The sequence below is a fragment of the Anarhichas minor genome, unplaced genomic scaffold, assembly GCF_050575085.1.
Source record: "Anarhichas minor isolate MPS153535 unplaced genomic scaffold, ASM5057508v1 ptg000010l, whole genome shotgun sequence".
NCBI classification, from domain to species: Eukaryota; Metazoa; Chordata; class Actinopteri; order Perciformes; family Anarhichadidae; genus Anarhichas; species Anarhichas minor.
In genome coordinates this window covers 2,314,793-2,330,000 of record NW_027466456.1, presented here as the reverse complement: position 1 = coordinate 2,330,000, position 15,208 = coordinate 2,314,793, and the positions used below count along the sequence as shown (strand labels likewise).

General features: G+C 42.9%; 2 protein-coding genes across 2 annotated transcripts in view; one reads left to right on the top strand and one right to left on the bottom strand.

The window, feature by feature from the left end:
• LOC142946918 (uncharacterized) overlaps positions 1-9,322 on the bottom strand; it is a 10,409-nt gene extending 1,087 nt beyond the window's left edge. The window contains exons 1-12 of the mRNA XM_076088547.1: positions 9,275-9,322; positions 7,991-8,068; positions 7,638-7,677; positions 7,294-7,460; positions 7,089-7,170; positions 5,065-5,239; positions 4,738-4,811; positions 4,465-4,541; positions 4,244-4,344; positions 4,054-4,142; positions 3,028-3,168; positions 1-1,534 (exon numbers count right to left, since the gene is read on the bottom strand). The exon at positions 1-1,534 is cut by the window's left edge and continues 1,087 nt beyond it. Of these exons, the coding sequence (XP_075944662.1) occupies positions 1,368-1,534; positions 3,028-3,168; positions 4,054-4,142; positions 4,244-4,344; positions 4,465-4,541; positions 4,738-4,811; positions 5,065-5,239; positions 7,089-7,170; positions 7,294-7,460; positions 7,638-7,677; positions 7,991-8,068; positions 9,275-9,313 (1,230 nt within the window). The 5' untranslated portion in view covers positions 9,314-9,322 and the 3' untranslated portion in view covers positions 1-1,367. The remainder of the gene's footprint in view (positions 1,535-3,027; positions 3,169-4,053; positions 4,143-4,243; positions 4,345-4,464; positions 4,542-4,737; positions 4,812-5,064; positions 5,240-7,088; positions 7,171-7,293; positions 7,461-7,637; positions 7,678-7,990; positions 8,069-9,274) is intronic.
• A 254-nt stretch (positions 9,323-9,576) lies between these two features.
• mmachc (metabolism of cobalamin associated C) lies at positions 9,577-11,998 on the top strand. The gene is made up of 5 exons (XM_076088545.1): positions 9,577-9,666; positions 10,144-10,341; positions 10,469-10,621; positions 10,725-10,901; positions 11,282-11,998. The coding sequence occupies exons 1-5, from the start codon at positions 9,577-9,579 to the stop codon at positions 11,462-11,464; spliced, it is 801 nt and encodes a 266-aa protein (XP_075944660.1). The 3' UTR covers positions 11,465-11,998.
• Positions 11,999-15,208: the final 3,210 nt, after the last annotated feature.

Sequence of the window (15,208 nt, the reverse complement as noted above, 5' to 3'; positions counted from 1 at the left end):
GGAAAAAAAAGCCGATTACGAAAAGTGCCACAGTGCAGCCACAACGTTTTCCACCGTCATGAAAGCAGATCCTGATCGAGGAGCTCCCACAAAGAGCTTTGCTTAAACAGCTGCCCGTCTCCTCACTTTGTTCCCAGCATCCAACCAGTCTGTGCATGCGGAGATGGTTACCGACGGTTATTTGAAAGAGGATTTGCGGCTATCACGGTCCTCAGCCTCGAGCAGACACCACTTACCAGACTGAGGGGCAAACAACGTCGACTCTTTTGGTGGTTTGTTTCAACACACTGTGGTGTCACATGGGAACAGACAGTTTAAAGAATAAATCGAGCAATTCAAAAAGAAACCTGTTGGTCTGACACCGTGTGCTCTGTCTTAAGTCCCTGACGCTTCTGGGTTTCTCATTAATAACTGTTTAAAAATAGCAGTCGAGAGTTCCCCTCAATAAAAGAAAGTTTCCCCAACGGCGTGTTTTGAATGAGTACCAGCATGTGAGTAATTTGCTGGTGTGAACGGGGGCAGCAGCACGTCTTTTAGACACCTAAATAAGATATCTATATTAGTTGAAGTGTACGCTATATTTAGTATATTTTCACAGCTTTACTTGTCTTAAGAAAGCCTTTTCCAACGGGGATCTGAAGCTCTTCAAAGCCACAAGACTCCTCAGACAAAAACAGTAATTTCTCCTCACAGAACACAGGAGTTGCCTCATTAGTTGTGTTATTGTCTGACTTTTGTGATTTAAAGGGATCGTTCGGATTCACCGCAGTCACACAATAACACGAACAAACTAACCGGTTGGTAGACGAGCAACTCCTGTGTTCTGTGAGGATAAACTGCCGTTTTTGTCAAAGGAGTCTTGTAGCTTTGAACAGATCGATCGTAGCTAACGGCTTCAGCTCCCCGTTGGAAAGTTGATATTTATATTTATTAGGTTTCTAAAACAGTTCATTGCTTTGCTCCTGTGTTAAACTTCATCTACTGTAGATAATACACTGACTCTGGATAAGAACTTCATACAACCCCACCACAAAATATCCAAACTATCCCTTTAAGAAACAGTAATAACACTAAGTAGGGTGACTTAAATACTTGTTATTTGTAATGGTCTTGGTTGCCAAGCAGAGTCGGCTGTTTTCCGTTCTTTGTTTCCTTTCTCTTGAGACCACAAAGGGAATAAGCCATGTGGCTGTTTGTGTTATCCCAACTATTTCTATTTTTAGAGTTTTGCTTTTCAGAATAAGGCTGAAACTAAAAGTAACAACACATCTCAGCTAGTGTTCTGGAGAAGCTAGAAGAAATATACTCATGCTGGTGAATCCCTCCCAAGTCCAATTCCATTACAGTCACCTTATACAAAAAAAAGGTCAGAGGTCTTCAAGACTTAGGTCAGATCCTAAATCTGCGTTCACATCTTCATCAAGGAGATCACCACCATCATCATCATCATCATCCTCCAGATCTGATCCCGGACCAGCGAAGTCACTCCGTCTGGACTGAATGCTCAGACGCACTCGAGGCTTCTGATGAGGAGCTGGCAGAGATGAAGAGCAGAGAAGGAGCAGTTACTGTGAGTGTGTGTGTGTGTGTGTGTGTGTGAGACTGAGTGCCTCTTGTGGGATTAAGCTGGAAAATATTCAAATGTCTTCCCATAACTGTGAAACAAGTATGTGTGTGTGTGTGTGTGTGTGTGTGTGTATGTGTGTGTGTGTGTGTGTGTGTGTGTGTGTGTGTAAACAATCGCCAAATTAGCCTGGCTTCATGGGTCCAAATCACTCTGGGAAACATTTAGAGCAGAGATTGTAATCTCTTCCGGGAACATCAACCTTCTGTTACGGTAAGTCTCAAGGGTGAGCAGTGCGCGCACACACACACACACACACACGCCACCAAATTTACTGGTTTCACAGAAAAAGTTGGAGAAGAAATAAGAGCTTTGGAAGAACACAGAGGGTTCACCAACATGCTCACAATGGTGCCGTACATTTATGACCCAGTTTCTTTTCATTCTAGTCTCTTTGTACTCTGTGTAAACTTGTGATGCATTTTAAAGAATGTTCTTGACATTTTGGGAAACTTGCTTATGCACTTTCTTGACGAGAAAATCAAAACCGCTCTCATGCTGGTGTGTCCACGTAAAACGCTGGAGACACACCCCCTCTCCATTTATTTCACCCTAGAGTTCATCAAATAAATAATTAACTGAATTATCAAATTGTAAATTAAACTTGGAAGCATTATGCAACATTGTGAAACTTTGGCGCTGCTGTTTACAGCAGCTGAACTCTGCCTCTAACCGACACCTCTGCTTCCTGCTGCTGCTCGGCTGGAAGCAGCAGGAAGCAGAGGTTCTGTGGCTCACGCATCTGACTGAACGCTGCACATGCGAGACTTTGTGGTTATTTTACACAAACAGTCACTCACTAACAAACACATTCATATATAGATATATATTATACATATATATATATATATATATATATATATATGTATATATATATATACACACACACACATATATATATATAAATATATATATACACACACATATATATATATATAAATATATATAGTGTCTTCCTGGATTCCTGAGGCTGCGGAGGCTCCAGAACAGATGTGGTTCAGAGAGGTATCGGACGAACGTGCATATTTGCCACCATGTAAAACTATTCCTTAAACCAACTGTGTGCTGAACAGGCGAACGCAGGCGAGCGCTGAGTCAGATCTACTGGGATGAATCAGAGAGAAGGCTGAGCCAGATGTGTGGGGGAGGGACGGGAGGGGGAACAACACGTCCCATCTTGCTGTAAACCGCCATCGTTCTGTGTCCATCTGGTGCCCTGCGTTACATTCTCGTGTGAACATGTTGGTGCACATGTAGGTGGACCGAAGGCTTATAAGAATGACATGACGAGAACGCGTGACGTTTGTGTTGTGATGACTCAGTGCGCTGTGCTTTAGTACCTGGGGGTGCACTGGGCAACCGTGCTTAGGTGCATTTTATAAAAAGAAGACATTCGTCCTCACCTTTATCATCCAGCCATGACAGATCATCCGAGCTGACCTCAGCCAGGCTCGGGGTCGGGCTGAAGTCTTCTGAGTCAGAGTCCGCCTCTTCAGCTCGGACCGCTCTACTGCGGCTGGTAGGGAGCGGGAGCGGTGACGCCCCTGAATCACATAGAAAGACACGGTTCATGGGAGACACTCAAATATCGGTATTCACAGACTGATCAGATTTGAGATTTTGAGAGTATTTAGCCTTCATAACATGTGTTCTTTCAGACTAGTGGGAACCAAACTACACATTTAGGTGTTTATTTTACTACTTTGTCTATTTACGTTAGTCGATTTCTCCTAAATTCACCAAAAAGTTACCCTAAGATAACGTCTCATTTGCATATTCAAACATGACATTTCAGGAAACTTGTATTAGAAAAAATAATTGTCTTAATGTTAGTAATGAACTGGGGAAGTTTCATTGTGATATCTATTAGTTATTTTTTTTACCAGATTCACCTTCAAAACGTCTGTAATCTTCCAAAACATCTCTTGAAGGCTGTTTTCTCGTAATACGTTGTTTCTCAGACTCTGAGCCAGAAATCTCCACTTCAATTGTTCTTACAGACACCAAACTCCACAGTTTCATTCCTCTCTATATTCCGAAGGTTTTTACTGAGGGGTTTGTTCATAGATCATTAATATTGTCATATATACAACATTGTATTCTTAAAAACATGGAGAAAATGAATTTTTTTATGGCTTTTGACAGCAATTTTTGACACAAAGAGATATTAAAAATGTCTCTTAAATGTGTAAAAACCTTTGACACCTGGCTTTTTATTCTGGAAATGTATGAACATATTTGATGAGATAATGTCTGATTTGCATATTTAAATATACAATTTCAAAAAACCTTTTACCCTATTCCCCTGTAGTGTCTCCCCTTAAATACTTAATATGCTGTGTCTGTGTGTGTGTGTGTGTGTGTGTGTGTGTGCGTGTGTGTGTGTGTATGTCCGTGTGCGTGAGGCCCAGAGAAGGAGAAAGACCTGCCTGATGTGTGCGCTGACAGCAAAGGTGATGGCTGACGCTCTTTGAGAATGAGTCTCCTCACCTCCTCTTTCAGATCTGACACAGTAGTTCTGTTGTAAACATTATTTAAAAAGAAGAATAATAAGTTAATTCACAGAAAGACAAACACACACACACACACAGCTGCATGCATGCACGCTCACACATGTACCTGATCTGGCGGACCTCCTGCTGTGTATGAGAATACTGAGAGAGGGTCTTTGACAGATCAGTGCTGTGAGTTCTGTAGCTGTCTGTCAGCTCCTCCAGTGTCTGAACAAAGCACACAAAGGGAAAGGTGAAGGAGCTCAAAGAATACAAACCACACGTGTGGAGGAATAAAACACAAGCTGCTAATATAATGTGTGTGTGTGTGTGTGTGTGTGTGTGTACCTTGCAGTTGTGTTCGTACCGTCTCCTGGTCTCTCTGGCCTCTGACTGCTGGAGGAAGGCGTCCTCCCCCTGTCTCCCTGTCAAGAGGGAAAAAGAAGAAAGAGTTGTGAACAAGACTGTGCTCGTCTTTCCTTTGGAGGCCAGCAGCTGAGATTAGGACACGTGCAGTCCTGCAGAATCGATGCAAGGGCACGGTTACTGTGTGTGTGTGTGTGTGTGTGTGTGTGTGTGTGTGTGTGTGTGTATGTGTGTGTGTGTGTGTACGTGACTCACTTAGTTGCGTCTTCAGTTGGTCCACCTCTCTGCGCAGGTGCTCCAGCTCCTCTCGGTGGAGCTTTGAAGTAAAACTGTGAAGAAAAGAAGACGAGGTGATAAAGCTGTCTGGTTGTTTCTTTTTAGACCTGACATTAAAATGTCACCTTACTTGCAGTGAATTGAAAACATTTTCATTTCAATCTTGAGCTGGACCTGTCATCAGAATCAGAATCAGAATCAGAACCGTTTATTGCCATGTATGTTGAACATACAAGGAATTTGGCGTGACGGGAGGTGCAAACATTTAACAATCAGCTACCCCCCCCACCACCACCACTAATGCACCTTTCCTCCGGGTTGCCTGGCGACGTGGCTCTGGTGATGTGTCCCCGCAGACTGCTCAGCTCACGTCCGACCTCTCTCCTCCACTGATCCATCTTCCTCTCGGCTCCTGGACTCGGCCCCCTCCTGGATTCTCTCTCCTTCTCCCTCAGCTCCTCACGCAGCCGGTGAACCTCCTCTGGAGGAGAAGAGAGGTTACTGCAAGGAAGGGAGTTTAGCTTCCTTGAGGACACATCCACATATTTTATAAATGTCGTTAATTATGAATGAATGCTCCGTTGATGAGTGTATTTTGCTTGTTTCCCCAGACAGTACCAGCGTGGGCCGTGAGGAGAGAAGGCAGAGGAGACGTGTACTTTAGCATCGTGGTGAGCCATCATTTGTACACATCAATATATAATTGGATATTTAATTATTAAAGTTACTACAAGGAACTTTCATTTTGTGTTGATTTTGGCGGTCTCTGTGGAGGCAAGTGCTCGTGTTTCAGACCACCAGACGTCCCTTTAGAAAACCTCTCATGTTACTGCAGCAGGGTCTGACGGTCTACCCCGCTCAGTCCTGGTTCTGGGTCTCTGGTTCCTCCCTTCTCTCCAGCACGTCCAGCAGTACAGCCTGAGGAGGAGACACGTCTGTCGGGCAGGCAGCTTTCCTCCTCCTGCCCGAGCGCCCGACTGCAGGTCGACGGCGCTCGACGGTTCATAAACAGTTTAAAGTTCCTCATAGTAACTTTAAGCTATTATATTATTATTAATAATAATATTATTGTAAATAATAATTTAAAAAAATATAATAAGAAGTGACACACAAAAGTCACTCAATGTTGACCGAAAAGGTGCTTATTACCATTTTTACACTATTTTGTACAATTCTCAATAGATTTAAACATTGAAAAGGAAAGAAATTAAATAAAATATGTTTGTTTTATACACAAAATCCCTAAACAAAGATTCATATTACATACTAGTCTTCATACTTCAGTTTTATATTTGTTATATTTGTTTTTTCCTTTTCAAAACAATTTCCACAAATTAACTCCTTTGACTTTTATACATGTTTGTTTCACATTTGTTCTAATTTTGTAATCTAAACATTTTAAATTCCTCTCAGTTCACACTGACTTCTTATATCAATGCATCTTATATCTTATTTAATACAATAAATGTGCCGTTATGAAGTCCATCCGATATCTAGACTTGAGAGCATGTGAGTTTAATAATATGTTGCTAAGTTCATGATAATCGTCTCTTCTGAAGCATCAAAATTAGTTTTGTGGTTGTTTTCTACGTATTCCCACAAACCTCACAGTAGATTATTGTATGGAACTATAAAATAAAACTAATAATATGCAGTTATTATGGAGATAATTGATTAAAGTGTATTTAACACAAACTAAAAACGGAGGCATTTCTCCTGTTGTGAGCCAAAATAAAATCCCCGTCTGCTCCATTTAAACAGATAAATTGTAAAACGTCCCTACCTCTAGCGAGAGATCTGGATGTAAAGAGAATTTCAACTAAAATATCCAAAATGTTTTTGAAGATTACCGACCGTGTCTTTAACGTCATCGAGGGACTGAAGTAATCAAACAGACATTTCCTTTTGTTCCATTGGGGACACACGCTGCTTTAGCTGGTGATATGTTCAACACTAGAGACTAACAGAGAGCTATCATGGTCTCACTTTTCTGAAGTGTGTTGAGTTCGGTGGACGTGAGGAGACACACTTGGATGATCCAAAAATAAAGAGGCGCAGGTTTCAAGACGAGTTTTTAAAATCAAATCATAAACTCATTCTGTGTTGGATGAAATTGAATTTAACTACAAACTCGTTCATCTGACTCAACTGTTGGATTGAATAGCACAATATATTTTGGAAGCTACAGACTTGTGTGTCAACAATAACGTGACAATGATGAATTTGTGCTGAAATGCTGCATTATTTTTAATATGTGACCTGATAAGTTGGATTGCTGTGTTTGTGACCCGGTATGATCTCAGGTAGGCAGTCCTGGTGCAGCAGGTTACCTTGTAGCGTCCGGATGTGACACTGTTGAGACTGTCTCTCTCTCTCCACGTCATGGAGCTTCTGGCTGAGCGACTCAATCGCCTTGAAAACACATCAGGAACAACAAAATAAATGGAATCACACATTACACGCTATTTGACTTCTTTTGCGGTCGCTATTTGATCTCTCGCCGCCCCCGGCTCGGTTGAACAAACATTCACACACCTGGCTCTGTATCTGGAGCTGTGACTGGATGGCAGCCAGGTCGGCCCACTGAACGGGAGGGCTGAGAGGTGAGGAGGGCTGTCGGAGGAGGAGGAGCGGGGCTCGCGGCGGGAGAGCAGGAGGACCCAGATCTGAATCAGGAATCCTCTCCCTCGCTGGAAACAAATCTGGGGGGGGGGGGGGGGGGAGGCCCGTTCAACCACAATTAAATGAGTTCAAACGACTTCCCCTCCCGTTGTTATCTGCACTTTACTGTGAGGGTGGAAGTTACACACTCACATGCGAAAAAAGGTAATTTCCACTTTTTAATGATGACTCACAAACCGACACGAAAGGTCACCCACCTTCTCCTTTGGAGAATTTCCCCGGTGAGGTCAGTCTCTCCTGTGGACACATTAAAAACACTTTCACACTGTAAGGAGTTTCCCAAACTCTCACTCTCACTACGCATATTTAATCTACAAATAAATGACCCTGTTAAAGGTTTAGTGGGGCGTTACTGCCATCTACAGATAGCTCCAATCATGACAGTTCACAACTGACCACAAGAGCACAGTGAAGGCTCTCCTATGTTGTTTACTCCTTTATGTACCGTAAGACCACACACACACACACACACACACACACACACACTCTTTATTTCTGTTACTTCCAGCATGACTAATAAACAAGAGGAAGGTCATTTGAATCTACTCACCCTCATCTTTGCAACGCTGCCATCTGCTACTGACAGGATAGAGCTCAGCTGGTTGTCCCAGTTCATGTCGGAGTTGAACTAGAAAAGCAACATTCACTGCCATTAGTCTGTTGATTTTTTAATCCTTTGGTGCAAAAACCGTCACGCAAGACAGTGTTGTGTGGCGTTACACCATCAAACACCAGCGTCGGCTGGCGATGCAGTAACTCTAGACGTGTTTTAGGGGCTGGTCGGTGAGGTAACAACCTACTAGAGATCTCTGACACTTTGTGGAGGTTTTAAATTACAGCACGTCTGGATATTTGCATGTTTGTAGCGCAGCAGCTACTCGGGTAAATGTAGCCGAGGTGCCAGGATGTGCAGGCTTTATGATAATGTGATGAGCCGGGACGATGCTGAAGTAGGTGCAGTGGTTTTTGATCTGGACCTGGTCAGTGGCAGTGAAATCTCCCTTTTAAGCATTTTTACAAATACAATAAAAGGTTTCACAAATCTGAAAGTGTGTTTTAAAGAGTTACTGGCTCCTCTGGGATGATCACATCCAGGTTTCACAAGAGTAGTTGTAGTGGTTTTTGATCTGGATCTGGTCCAATGTGGTCTAGATGTGAAAAAACTGGGTTAGTTCTCCTTTTCTTTTTCATTTTCACAAATAGCATGAAGAAGAAAGCGAGAACTTCGGGTCGTTTCTGCAGACCAGTGGGGATCAGTCTCTCTTCAGCTTCAGGTAGTTTATAATAATAATAATAATACGTTAGTTAGTTCATTTAATATTATTATATTTCATTGTATATATTGTGCATTTGATATTTAATATTTTTACTCTGTTATTTTATTTACCTGTACAATAATTGCTGCTGCAGCGGGATTAATAAAGTAACTGTCTGTCTGTCTGTCTGTCTATCTGTCTAACTGTGTCTGTGTGTGTGTGTGTCTCTATCTGTCTGTCTGTCAGACTTAAACTGCTCAAGGACACTTCGGTAGAGTAGATGCTGGTTACATCGCAAAACACACACACGAAACACATCAAGATAACGTAAAGCGGGAGTAGCAACCGTTAAATAGCTAACGTTGTCGTAAGCTAATTTCAGTTAGCAGCAGCAGCTTTACGGTTACTTTCCTTACAGCGTTCATAACGTTACGTCGCTGTCTCGGTTGTCAAAGTAACGCTAATTATGGTATGGAATGGTACCTTCTATTGAATATATAACATACAACCTGTCGCTGAAAACATAGTAAATATTTCTTTAAAATGTTTTATGTTAGCTGGCTAATCAAGCTACTCACAGAAAATCTTGCGACTCCACTTTTAAATCCAGAGCCCATAACAGCAGCAACGTGATTGCGTGTGACGTAGCCGCGAGGGGTCTTCTGGGTATTGTAGTAGATAGTGACTACAGTCTTTACTCATCACCAAATAAATGAAGTGCGTCAGCAGAATTTCTCCAAGACACATTGTATTGTATATTTTATTGCAGTCATTCGTTTTGTTGGAAGAAATTATTGCAAAAAAGTCAAGAGTCTAGATTATTTATTAGCTAAAGAACACCATATCCCACAATCCAAAGCTTTGCGTTGACATGGAAAAGATGGCGGCTTCCACTGCCAATGTGGAAGGTATTACAGGACTGTTAAAAGACTCTTTATCAAAAGTTGGATTTGAAATCTATCCTCTGAAGGTATTGTGGCACTAATTTATTCCCAATTTGTAGCCTCGAAAGCAGGAAGGGCTTAAAAGTGTGAAAAATATAATTCAATACATGCACCGACCTTATAGTACATCACAAGCCTACACACAGCGTGTACACTTTACTAGGAACACCTGTATAATCTGATGCAATTCAATGTAACAGCTTCACCATAAATTCAACCTTGATGAAGTCTATAATGTTCAGTTTTTGTTGGTATTGTCGGGACTGTGTACATTTAATAACTTGTTTATTCTTGAGGTTGTAGATTGAGGGGGGCATAATAATAGAAACACCTCACAATATAATACAGTCCAGTACAACACCACCACAATTACGCCTCTATTCCTCTGTAAACTCAAAATGAAAGGCATTATCAAAGCATACTTGTTGAACTAGATTGTTCAGGTGTACCTAATAAAGTGGCTCTACTGTTTGTTACTGCCCGTGTGCCTCTCTGTCCCACAGGTTGGCTGGTATAACTCTATGCTGCCTCCCTCCCTGCGCCTGGCTCACCGTGATGACAGCCTGGCCGTGGTGGTGCTCAGCACTCCCTCCATGTTTGAACAAGCCTTCCTGCCCTTCGTGGAGGAGAGGGGCTGCCAGGGGCTGTCCGACCCCATAGACCAGTGCGTCAAACACTGCGTCTCCTCTGCTGTCTCCCAGGTAAGTGGTGCAGTAGCAGGCTTGTATTTTGTTTCCATATTTATTCACAAAATTCACAACAATAAGACATTAAGTATTTATTATCATGATCAGGTTAGATGTGGCCTTTCCTCTCCCTGCCCTGTAGTGTTTCCCGGGACAGGAGGTGGATGTGAGGTACGACTACGAGATGCTGCCCAGCAGGAAGCCAAAGTTTTTGGCGCAGACTGCGGCTCACGTGGCCGGAGCAGCTTTCTACTACCAGCAGTCTGACGTCAGAGACCAATCCTGGGCTAAAAAAGTAACGCTGTTTGGTTTCTGTTTAATAAACTTAAGTTTTGTAGTACAGTGTGTTTTTCCATTCTCGTCTCCTCACCTCTGTTTTGTGCATCTGCCACCTGCAGAAGATGTTTGGAGTGTGTGTGCACCCGAGGTTCGGGGGCTGGTTTGCCATCAGAGCCCTGTTGGTGTTCGGGGGTGTGACGGTGGGCTCTGAGATGCAGCAGCCTGTTCCTCCGGACTGCGTGCCCTCCAGAGAGGGCAGGATACAGCTGCTGGAGGCTTTCAACTTTCACTGGCAGGTACAGAACCTCAGCACCGTCAGCCACAATAACCGGGACACACACGTTAAATGGACACACACACACACACATGTTAAATGGACACACACACACACGCTAAATGGACACCAGGGGACAGCAAATGTGCCAAAGACCTCCAGATTAATGGCCTTTAAGTAAGATACCCCCCCATCTTAACCTTAATCCTGTTTTTAAATCCTTACATGCTCATAAAACAAAAAGGACTTTGAGCTCACATCAAGAAAGCGGTACAAATTTGAAAAATAACTCACAAAAGACGGTGCTGGTGGAGGAATGACATGTTTTGATGGGTTTTTAATCCTATAATCAAATACTTATGATAAATCAAAGCTGATCAGAGACATTTTGTGCGTCGTCAGGACTGGAGCTACAGGGACGTCGTGCGTCCGGTCCAGATCTACTCTCAGAAACAGAAGGACTACTTTTCCACTCCTCCTGCTCAGCGCTTCGCTCTGCTCAAGACTTGGGGCTTCCTGCCGAGAGACAGCGATCAACCCGACACGACGTCGGACACTCGGAGCCAGGCGGCCGGACACGGCTGAAGCAGCTGCACAAACCTCCACTGCTGAGCTTCGGTGGAAGCTTTTTTTTAAGGTACAAGGGAAACTTTTCAGGGACTTGCATATGATGAGTTTCATCATATTGATAGACTACGTGTGGTCACACTGCTGAGTAAAGGCAGCTCCTCTCATGGAAACTGGAACGTACTCAAATGTTTGTACGTATGCTTTAAACATTACCGCTGCTGTTGTGAGTGTGTTAAAACCAATTACTTAGAAGAACGCAGCTTGTGTCACACTGTAACACTCCAACTTCTGACGTTTAAGCAGCAGCAGTGACTTTTACTTTGGACATTGTGTCATTTGACACAATATCAACACAAGAGGTTGTATCAAATGAAAATGTATCACCACCAGACTGCCTTTAATTTCTATCTGTATGTGCTGATACTTGATCATGAAGAGAACAGACACTTTTTTTTTTTTAACTCATTTCTAGAATATCTCTATTTGATTTTAGAGTGAAGCCATGAAAATAAACAATAACTACAAATAATAAAGACATGTATCCATGGATTTGATTCCCCCCAGGCAAAACATTGTTTTTCATGCACTGATCAACATCAAAAATACACGTAGGTGTTTATTTTACTACTTTGTCTATTTACGTCTGTAGATTTCTCCTAAATTCACCAGAAGCATTAGATAACGGCAGATTTTTTTTTTTACTACACTTTAAAATTGGCCAACACTAGCTAAGTTAGTTAACAAGAAGGCTAATTGTTTCTTCACAGGTTAAAAATCACGAAGACTGTCCAATTAACCTAAAATTTCCATTTTCTTATTAACAGCTGTTAATCTAGTTTACGTTGACATTACCCCAAATCTCTCTGTGCTAACGTTACGTTTCTTTCCCCTGGTATTTGACCTCTGCCACTGAGCCTTTGACGGTTGAGAATTCTAAACTCAGGTCCGCCATATTCTCTAATGTTACAGCGAGCGTCTCCGAAAAGAGGACAAAACTGTAACTGAACAATAGTCATGCCAGAGCTTCTGTTTTATTATTCACATTTACATAATTCAATGTGTGAGTACAGCATTGATACATGGTTAGAACCACCAGTGGACATCTGCACTGAGCAGTGAGGGGTTTCCTGTGTGCTCTTCTTCTTCTTCTGTGGTTTCATAGATACAGTAGGTATCTGTGTCTATCAGCAGTTCTGCAGTAGAGATGTAGTGCAGCAGGTCACGTCTACTGTTGCACCTCTAGATGTCGCCGTTCTCCAGATAACAGTGAGGTTTAGTCCTGCTGCTGTCTCTGAAGCATCTGCAGATGTTCAGCGATCAATAAAGTCAACCCCCGACTGTAGAAAACCGGCCTCAAATTATAAAGTACATCCACCATCTACGCTCCGCAACTGTTAAGTGCATCTTACATAACGGTTCTTTTGTGTTTTTCTTAAATTTAAGCAGCCTGTGCTCTCACTCCTGCCCTCACCGTTTACTCTTTGCTTTTATCATTTCAGACTTTTTGTCCCACTAAGCGACCTCTTTATTGATGCACCTCCTCTCTCTCTCTCTCGCTCTCTCTCTCTCTCTTACTGCATCCCTCTCCTCACCCCCTTCTCCCTCCCTGTGCTACTCTGTCTATCTGTGTACTGAATCAGCATTTTAGAGCAGTATGCCGCAGGCCTGCAGAGGCAGACCATGGAGTTAATTATACTCCCTCAGATACTTGATCTCTCCCCTATCCCCCTCCTCTGTTGCTCCACCTCTCTTTCCTCCTCTCTGTCTCTGTCTCTCTCTTTCTCTCTCTCTCTCTCTCTCTCTCTCTCTCTCTTTCAATGTGCATGTCTTGAAGTCAGTTAGCTCTGCAGATAACTGCCACCACAAGTCACGATGATTAAAATCATTGTTAGTTCTTAATTTCCATTTAAGTTATGACGCATTTTTCGCAGAGTTAAGTCTAAGAAGCAGAATTATATAATTTAAGGATGATTGTGTTGTATTGAGGCGCCATTTTTCCAGGTTGTTTACCACAGGAAATAGATTCGGCTCAAAACTAGACAACAAGAACTAAACAGGCCGGCAAACAGGCCGTTTCTTTCTTCCTTGCTGTCTCTCTTTGCGTCCTTTCCTCGCTCCTTTGATGCCTCTGGGAACGTGGAGGCATAATTTTCTGTCAGAGGAAGAAGCTAAACCTCTTGCCGTTCTCAGGGTTTCCAGGTCTCTGTTGTTTGTCCTCTGATGCCTCACCAGCTGTAACCTGGGATACACTGATATCTAAAGTGGAACATTTACGCTGCATGTCGGTGAAAGAAGCAATGAGACACGAGCGAGGGAGGGGGTGAAGGAGGGGGATGCTCCTGACGATCCGGCTCCCTGTTTTCCCCCTTTGGTTTAACATCCTCAACTGTCTCCACAGTGCAACACGAGTTCTGGCAGGCAGAGCTGCACTGCCGAGCTCTCCTTGCTTTGGTTTTTGCAGGACTGCAGAGGCACTTTTGCACCTCGAATGTTGTGGGACACAGAGGGTAACCGGCATTAGACGGCTACAAACTCCAAAACCCCAAGACAATTACAGTCAGATGCTAATATTTAGTAGTTTTGGAAAATGTTGCATTGAGCAGTTAACTAACTAGTCCTTTATGAGCCTTTGCTGGTGGACTAGTTAAGTCCCACCAGAATGCAGGACTCTGGTGGGACGAGGTTGATGGACAATGTTTTCCTCATGTTGCATTTTTAATGTGAAGATGTCGGCCATATTATCTAGCCAGAGAATTGCAAATTCAAAGAATGCACTACAGGAATGTACTGCTGTTTTGGGTTTTTTTTTTGTCATGTGTTTGTTGTGTTAACAAATGGGCTACAAATGCATTTTGTTGTGCATCCCTGTGTTGCATAATGACAATAAATGATCCTTGAATCCCTTAAATCCAATGAAAGCTGGTGTATGTTGATCATGAAGAAAAAGGAGTTTAGAATCAGCATGTTGGGAGAAATGATGTTAAAAGTCTTCTGGGTGCTGCTCACTAGAATCCCAAATAATAATACAAAACCCAGTAATGACATGTTTGTGCACGGCAAAAATGATCGGCTGTTTTTGGGCAGCGATGAAAAAGAAGAGAAAGAAACGGAGAAAGAAAGAGATGAGTTGTGGATCAGTGAAGCGGTGTTATCCGCCCACAGACATCAGCTAACAAGAAGAGAGGGGAAAGGCCAGCAGCACACCAGCAACAGAGGAGGAACTGAGCGCTGAGTGGGGGGAGGAAGAGTCCAGCATCCAGAGAATTTAGTCCAATTTAAACCAGAATAATAACGTTGCTGTTCTAGTGTTGAGGGACAAATGAAGACATGGAAAGAGTTCTCAAATATTATGCAGAGATGGAGATCTGCGAGAGAAAGGAAAGAGCTTAATTACGAGTCTATTTCCTGAACTTCCTCTGCTTACTCTGACAAAACACTCGTGTGTTTTCTCACAGAGCCTCTCTCTCTCTCTCTCTCTCTCTCTCTAAGCCACGCTGCCTCGGCGTGTGCACATTTCCAGAGGTTTTAATTCATTTTTCTTATAAAACCGCCTCCTTATCAGTTTTGTGGATTAGCATAATTAACCAGCCCTCTGCCTCAGAATTCCCCCCGCAGCCAATCGGTGGTTGGCTCATGGTTGCCAATGGGGAGGCCGATGGACGGGAGTGCGAGTGGTCAGCCGAGGACAGAGGGGTAGAGGACTATTAGTCTCAACCAGGCGATGGAACTACATATCCCTCCTTTCCACACACGCACAAA

Excerpts from the sequence above, each read along its gene's own strand:
- mmachc (XM_076088545.1), top strand. The coding sequence starts at position 9,577 with ATGGCGGCTTCCACTGCCAATGTGGAAGGTATTACAGGACTGTTAAAA. Across the intron at positions 9,667-10,143 it reads TTGAAATCTATCCTCTGAAG|GTTGGCTGGTATAACTCTAT; the intron begins GTATTGTGGCAC and ends TCTGTCCCACAG. Across the intron at positions 10,622-10,724 it reads ACCAATCCTGGGCTAAAAAA|AAGATGTTTGGAGTGTGTGT; the intron begins GTAACGCTGTTT and ends TGCCACCTGCAG.